Genomic DNA, 7,864 nt, shown 5'->3' with positions numbered 1-7,864 from the left:
TGTGTATAAAGGGATTACTAGCTCTGGTCCTTTGGACTACTCAAGTTGAGAGGAAGGGAGAGTTATATCCCTCCTTCAAGATTCAAATAATTTTCATTAAGATTACAGAATATTACTTGTAGTCTCCAAGAAGTGGGAAAAATTGATTCCAGATTGCTTCTGTAGTTCTATGTCTTTCCTTTAGGTGTGCAATGACATAGCTCTCAGTCTATTTTCATACAGAAGAAATCCATTTTATTATAACTCCAGATGATGTCCAAGAGGATGAAAATCTCATTTTTCTCAGGTGGTCAGAGAAAAGTAAACTGGCATTCTTTCCTCTCTCATCTATGTTATGCAGAGGAACTCAAATTGTTTATAGAGCAGTTTCAAAGACGTTTTAAAAAAGAAACACATAAAATGCAAAAAAAAGAGAGGACAGTCCTGAACTTTTTCACCTTTTCAATTAGTTTTTAATCTCTTAAGAACAGTCATTTAGGTCAGAGTAGTTAAACTGCTATAAAACAGCTGCTAAAGCATTCTTCTATTGTAAATTAAACAGCGATTTTACCAAACATTCCCTTTGCACGACTCCACTAGCATAAACACAAAATCAGGATTTTAAAGAACACTTGGAGGGGGAAGGGGTAGGCCTAAAATAATGATTCATGACCTCATGATAATTCCAGTCAATGGCAAAAATTTTAACAGATTTTGTTACTAGTAGGTCATGTCTGATATAAAAAGATATATTCATATGGGGCGATGGTCCAAACTGCAGCACCACACCTCAGGAAGCTGCTTCACACCCTCGCTGTCAGACAGGAGAGTATATCACTGGCACAGCTGTAACTTCTGAGATGGCAGCTTCTTAAAACACTGTCATCAAAATGGTTCATTTCTCCACTTTAACCAAGGGAATTACCACAAGAAAATTAATTAAGGTCAGCTACACATCGATCACATCAGTAAACAGTAATAACACTTAGCACTCATAGCAGGTTTTTACTTCAAAGCACTAATGAACAACACCCCTGGGACGTCCTGAGGAGGTGGAAGTCCTCCCTGTGCCAGACCCAACCAGGTAAGGTTGGTGCACTGCTGCCGAACAGACATGGGATGGAGGCAGGGGGAGGCAGCTATCATTCTTCTCAGCCCTATGGGTATACACTGTACGCTGCCCTTTCCAGGGCAGGGTGGGGTCTTAACCTGTGCAACTAAGCACAGACTGAGTTCAGGTCCATCTTTCTTCCTGTGACAGCACAGAAGCAGCACAGGCACAAGGCCTGCTCTCCTTGAACCCTGCCCAGCCTCTTACTGCCAAATTTCCCTGTCTCTGGTGTGCTCCAAGCCCTTGTAGTCTTCACAGATAAGCCAGTGTAGGATTTGCTTTGGAGTGACCGAAAGCAAGAAAGTTTCATATTATTAAACTGCTTAAAGAAACGCTGGAGTTACCCTCCTTTCCAGTCCCATAAAACAAAAATGTCCGCAGGAATCATGAGCCAACACTAGGCTGGCATGAGCAGCACTGCCACTGTGTCACCAACTGATGCAACCACCCAGCCCCAAAGCAGGAGACACAGACAAGAAGCCCCATGACCAGACTAGGAGATGGCTACTGCAAGGAGGCATTACTCATGCAATGAGATGGAAAACTTGAAGCTTCTTTATATATTCATTTCCCAAAGCAGGTAACAGCTGCAACACCAGTATGTTTCAGATGCTTCTAATCTCCCTTTCAATCTCATGCCCTGCACGGCTGGGGATTCAGTCTCCAACACAGAGCATGAGCCATTCCCCAAAAAAAGTTATTTTATCACTTGTGCTTTGTTTCCAGCAAGAAGCATAGCTGTTCAGAGCACAAAGGAGTACAGGTGACACAGATCCCGTGCCCCATTCTCACTGCAAGGTAAATCAGGTGGGTGCTGCTGGCCTTCATAGAAATTAGTACCATAAAGCTGGCATTAGTGAGCAGAGGACCTGCCAATGACCTGCTCTCCTCCAGCCACTAAAGACGCTTTACAGAGGCAAGTCTTGTGAAAGCAAAGACAGAAATCATTATGATTACATTTTGGTTGACCTTGCTTGCAAGTGTGTACATATGTGTATACAGGGAGGGGTTGCATGGATCAGAGCAGACTACAAATGGGAGCTGTTCTTTCCAAATTTTATATATTGCTTGAGTTATAAAAAATTAACTTCACCCAACTCGGTAAACTCCCTTCCCGCTTTGTTCATATTCACTCTAGTATATCCATCATTTTTGACCCTCTACTGATTTCCATTGTTGAGGCTTATTTTCTGTGACTTGAGAACCTGAAATTACGCTATATATCTTTGTAGTTCATTGAACTAACCAGCATTTATTTTAATTTAGTAAGGAAACATTTGGCTGGGTGTGACCAAATAAATACTGTGTCTAAACCAACACAAATATACTTTGCACAAGGCTATAAACCTGTCTCAGAGCTCTAATGATATTGCAAGTCAATGAAGCTTCAGTGTTCTCATTAACATGATTCCATCAGACCTCTATGTTGCATATTATTAATTTTTAACAATAGACTGTAATATAATTTATAGCACTGCAGGGCAACAAAGGCTGAATCTTGGTAGTAATCCAACCTCTTAGGTTGATAATAGCTTTCACACTGACCTAATATTGAAAGGTGAACATGTACAGAGGACATCAGACCTAATGATAAATAGGACAACAGGGATACAACACAACTAGTCTGTATTGGTGAAGACAAAACTTTCCTTGAGAGCAAAGGGTACAGATCTTGTCACAAGATTATGAAGCATTTTGTTGCTGATTTTGACAGAAAAAATAATCAAGAACTTTGTTTTAAAGACATTAACACACTTCCCCCCCCAAAAAGAAATTATTTTTGTTATAAAAGGAACAAAATATAGAATAGCTAAAGTTAACCTGGGTACCTATTATTTAACCCAATTTGGATATTTTTACAAAGAAAAAGCAAGCCTTCAAAATTTCTGTGGAAATTTGTCAAGGTTATGACATCAGTGCACTGGCATTGTTCCTCTCCACAGCTTGCTGATGCATGATACTGAACACCAGTTTCTGCTACAGACAGTAGAGCTGATGGTCCTCAGCACTTCGCTGAGCACTCAACAAGCCTTTTGATGAGACCTTGGTGGGAGGGAACACAAACAACTAAGCGATGGGTTTAACCCAAGTAAGAGTAAGTTCTTGTGAAAGGCAGCACAATACCATTTCCTGGTTTGAAAGGCATTCTCATCATCAGAATATGCTTTAGTATTGCTTATATGTATTTTCTAATTCAATCTTTTGTGCAGTATCTAGAAATACAGTACAGCAGTAATAATGTAATTAGTATTTTCACTAGCTAAATTATAGAGCTGACTGCAGAATACAGCATAGGAGCATCAATATTAACAGTTAAGTATTATACAAAAATTACATCAATACTTCTAGTATAGTCCTGAGAGACATTGTAATTTCCTCTTTCTCCAAGATCCCTTCAAATTGTGTCAGATGAGGAAACTCACAAAATCCACTGGCTTTTAGTTTAACTCAAATTCTAAAAATCAGCATCTCAGATTTCTTAGGTAAATTTTTGAAGGTTCTTGAACAATATTCCTTTCTGAATATGGTATTAGTTATAAAGAACTTAAGTTCTGCTGCACTGACCTCATATGAATTTAATTTTCTCAGCACTTCTGCAAGTTAACAAAGGAGTATAACAGATACTTCACAGCTGAAGATGATGATACATAGGGATTTGTAATAATTATCCAAGACCATAAAAGCAATCCTATGTCAGTGCAAGAAGTGGAACCACTGGCTTTGCAGTCTAGTGCTACTCCATATTTCCCCTCTACCCTGGTCACATAGTGAGATCTAAAACTCTAACAACCAAGATACTAATTATACCAGAATTAATTATACCACAATGTAATGATACCAGAAGCTGAAGGCTATCCCATGGCATCCTCCATGCCTAAAACTCCCTTTTGGCCAAGATAATTCACAACCCCCTAGACCAAATCGAGAACATCAAGGATCTACCTATACTCCATCCACTTCCTAATTACAGTAACGTTATGCTTTACTTCACAAAATGAGATTAATTTCTTCCTTCACCAGTTTCATTCAGCTCCTTCAACATTTTGTTTGTTTATTTGTTTGTTAAGATGCAGATCTCCAGCAGATTGATCACTTCAGCTGAGACAAAGCAATTCCTTGGTAAATCCCTCTGGAAATGCAGAACATATTATATGCACAAGAGTTGAACTCCTTGAATTTCTCCTTTTCAGATCCTCTTGGTTTCCAGTCATTCAGATAAAGAATGGAGCTTTTGTAGGCCAGTTAATCCATCCACTGAATGAAATATGGTGAAGTTTTACACATCCACATGTTCTTTCAAGGCCCTGGTTTACATCTGTAGAGGTAATAATAGCTGTAGTAACACAGACAAAAATCATGGCTGGGGCCCCCAGAGAAGATCTTAAAGCCTTGATTTGAAAAGTCCCAATGCTGCAGTCAAAGGAACTGGCAAAATGATTTAAGGGCTGTCTCTGCTTACATTTGTTTCTGCCAAAGCACTGGCTTAATTTTCTTTGTGTTTCTTAATAAGCCACCTCTGCGAGAGGGACTCTTACTTGAAATGCTTGTCTGCACTGAGCTCAGGAGCAGGCACTGTTGACTGGTAAGCTGAGAGAAACATCCAAAGTTGGTGTCAGGCTCAAGCTGCAGAATGAGCCTGTTCTTCATCTTCTCTAGCATCATGGTCACAAAGCAGCATGAAAACAGCATTTACACAATGAATTAAAATGCAAATCTACATTTTATTCTATGAAATTGAGACAAATGATACACACTTCATGCCTGCCAGAGTAGCAATTACAAACATTAATATATTTTTAGATGATGACTTAAGCCAAATGAGAGTATGGAATAGAAAGACTGCACATCAGAGCCTGAGAAACACTACAGGAAAGCAACTCTTGCCCTAGTAATGTAAGCCTAAAATACCTAAAATTAGCGATAATTCTGCTGTAAAGGGCTAGATCTGCCTTGTGCAGACACATACCTCCAGGGAAGCCTCTAGCCACAAGGTGTATGTACAATGTGGGGAAGCAGCCTACCAGCAAAGGAGAGCTGAAGGGGTCTCCAAGTATATGGGAGAAGACCTTGCACGGCCACGGCCTAATGGGATGTGGCATTGTCCAGGAGAGTCATGCGGCAAGAGGCCAAACAGCCACTGGCCTAGGACAGAACTGCCTAGCTGGTGTAAAGATGTATTTATGCTAGGTCTGATTTATATTGTGCTCTGCACAATCAGATCACTTCGAAGGTTTGCCTTGTGCAATCATTTCCTTTGTCAGGAATCAGAAAAAGACTGTGAAAAGACTGTGAACAAATTGTTTAGGCATTGAAATTTAACCCTGTGGAATCCTTACAGTGTAGCACAGTGTGACACAGCAGGAGCACATTTGTCAGGGGACTGAAGCCTCTTTGCTCTCTCCGCACAAAACATATACATTAGCATTGTGTGGTGTGGGTGTGCTCCCAAGCACATGATGCAGCTATGAGTACGCAGCTCCGTGCCTGCCCTGCCTCCCATCCGCACTGCAACTGCATTCAGCCCTCTGCACTGTTTCTGTTCTGTTAGGGAAAATAAAGGCTCCAGATCCTTCAAGACTGTCTGGAAGCTCTTCCATTACTTTTTTTTTTTTTTTTTAAGAGATTGTACCAGATTTGATTTTTCAATATCCATAATGCATATGAGAAAATTAATGAGTATTACAACAATCTTTTTAATAGACCTAATGTTTTTCCATTAATGTCCTAGCACTAATAATGTTCAAATATAAATGCCAAAAACAAAAAGGCATTTGGTAGAAGCTAGGCACTTTCCAAGACTTTCCACTCTGACGTGGGCTAAGGAAAGAAACCAGCTGGTGTGGTTTCTATACCAGCATTCATGACACCAACAGTTTCCATCTCAGTTAGGCTCCATACAGCAAGATATTGTGCATCCCCTGCTCCTCCTGAAGAGCAGAGTCTGAGAGCATGTAGTACCTCACAGCAGGAGCACAGCCCTCTGTAAAATTAAACCTTAACACAAGATAGCCCATCAATGTTTTTGTGAACTGTTGAAAAATACGCTGACAAGAATAAAAGAAAATAATGATTTGGAATTTGGCAGAGAAAATCCACTCTAAATCATTTCCAACTGCAATAAGTCTTTGCTCCTGTTTTATGAGTAATAGAAGAGACTATCCCTGTTTTATAAACTCATTCCGTTAATATGTTCAAGAAAGTAGACAAGTTTCTCTGCTGCAGGGGTTTTCAAATATTGTCTTTCCTTGTGGCTGCCAGTATTTCAACATCCCATTCCAGAAACACTGTTTACTTCTCCCTAGGAGGGGGGGGAAAAAAACAACAAAAAACCAACAAAAAACCAGAAAAAACTGATGCATAAGAGGAAAAGAAAAATGGTTAAAAGAACAAAAACTGCTAAATGACAGGAACATATTAGGGGAATACTAAAGAGTTGTGTGCTGTAAAAGTCTTTTCACTCTACATAAAAAGGCAAAAATTCCAGGATGTTCTACAGACAGGCAAGAGCTCATACCTCCAATAACCTCCACATTAATGTGATCTGCAACTTCAAGACTAAGTTCCAAGTGCGTTTCAACTCAATTCTGCAGCAATCTCAGCTCTTGATGAACAAGTACTGAGCTGCCTTAGTCCCATCACTCAAATCACTGGGACTCAAGTATCCTCAGGTTTCCTCTGAATGTGCTCAGAACTTTGCTAGCAGTGTTAATGCAGCCAAGCAATTCTCTCTTCTGAGCCACACAAATTTGCTGCTGACCCAAATGGAGTCAAACCTGCCAAGGTCCTTCCTTTGTGCCCGTGGAAGTTCTAAGGTCACCCTATCCTTTCCAAGTGGAACAATGATGCATACACTAAACAGGGTGTTTCTCCTTCTCTCCACAGTGAATCCTGCCTTAACTAGGAGGACTTTTGCAGAAGATGTATTATCTACTATGCCGGGACCACTACACTATCATATCATGCAGAATTCAGCCCTTTTATCATCATCAGATCTGATTATTTCTTTATATAGCTATATTTCCTCTATAGCTACTAACATGTTTGGAGATGCAAAATCACATCACTTTACTTTCTGAAAGGTAGCAGTAGGACATATCTCAGTGCAGAATGGATTCCATAATTAGAAAAAGCAGAGGCGCCAGCTTTTTCCCCCTCATCAAGATTGGGAAGCTCTAAACAATATGCAAAAGCAAAAGGGAAAATGGTTACAGTACTGAGAAGGCTAAAATTTGAATGAGATAATAACAAACCTTTCTTGTGGAAGGAAAAGGAAATGACTGATTCTAAAATAGCTTCTGTGATAAATCATCACCCCTGCATGAAATTCCATTCATATATGCTGCAATATCTGGTAATAATGTTAGAGAAAATCAAAAAGGAACAAAATCTTATGCACAAACAGGTTTATAAAGAACAAAATATAGCTTGCTGGAACTGCTGAGTTCTTTCAGTAGTTCAAACAGTAGAAGGAGATTTCAGAAACAAACAAGAGTTTCAACAGCTGTATTTGTATTACAGTCATAAAGGCATAAATGTGAAATACAGCTCTAATAAAAAATGGAAGTTTATAAAACTGGATGGTAATTTTTTTTTTTTTCTCTTTCCAGAAGTATCTCCGAATATCCAGGGGAATAAAACCTGAAAAAGAAACATTTTGTTTGCACATTAGACTACACAGCATGTTCTGTGCTACATAATGAAACACTATTCATATTTCTAGTGATAGGAAAAATCCTAGCATTAAACATTGGTCAAAGAATTCTACAGTTATTT

The 7,864-nt window shown here is 39.4% G+C and overlaps 1 protein-coding gene across 1 annotated transcript in view; it reads right to left on the bottom strand.

Moving 5' to 3' along the window:
- Positions 1-7,472: 7,472 nt before the first annotated feature.
- The window catches only part of SPAG6 (sperm associated antigen 6), a 26,239-nt gene continuing 25,847 nt past the window's right edge, over positions 7,473-7,864 (bottom strand). Inside the window, exon 10 of the mRNA XM_010163809.2 lies at positions 7,473-7,729. Within this exon, the coding sequence (XP_010162111.2) occupies positions 7,657-7,729 (73 nt within the window). The 3' untranslated portion in view covers positions 7,473-7,656. The remainder of the gene's footprint in view (positions 7,730-7,864) is intronic.

This window comes from Antrostomus carolinensis, unplaced genomic scaffold, assembly GCF_000700745.2.
Source record: "Antrostomus carolinensis isolate BGI_N321 unplaced genomic scaffold, ASM70074v2 scaffold43012, whole genome shotgun sequence".
NCBI lineage: Eukaryota > Metazoa > Chordata > Aves > Caprimulgiformes > Caprimulgidae > Antrostomus > Antrostomus carolinensis.
The sequence above is the reverse complement of the archived record's forward strand: the minus strand, read 5'-3'. Positions and strand labels throughout refer to the sequence as shown.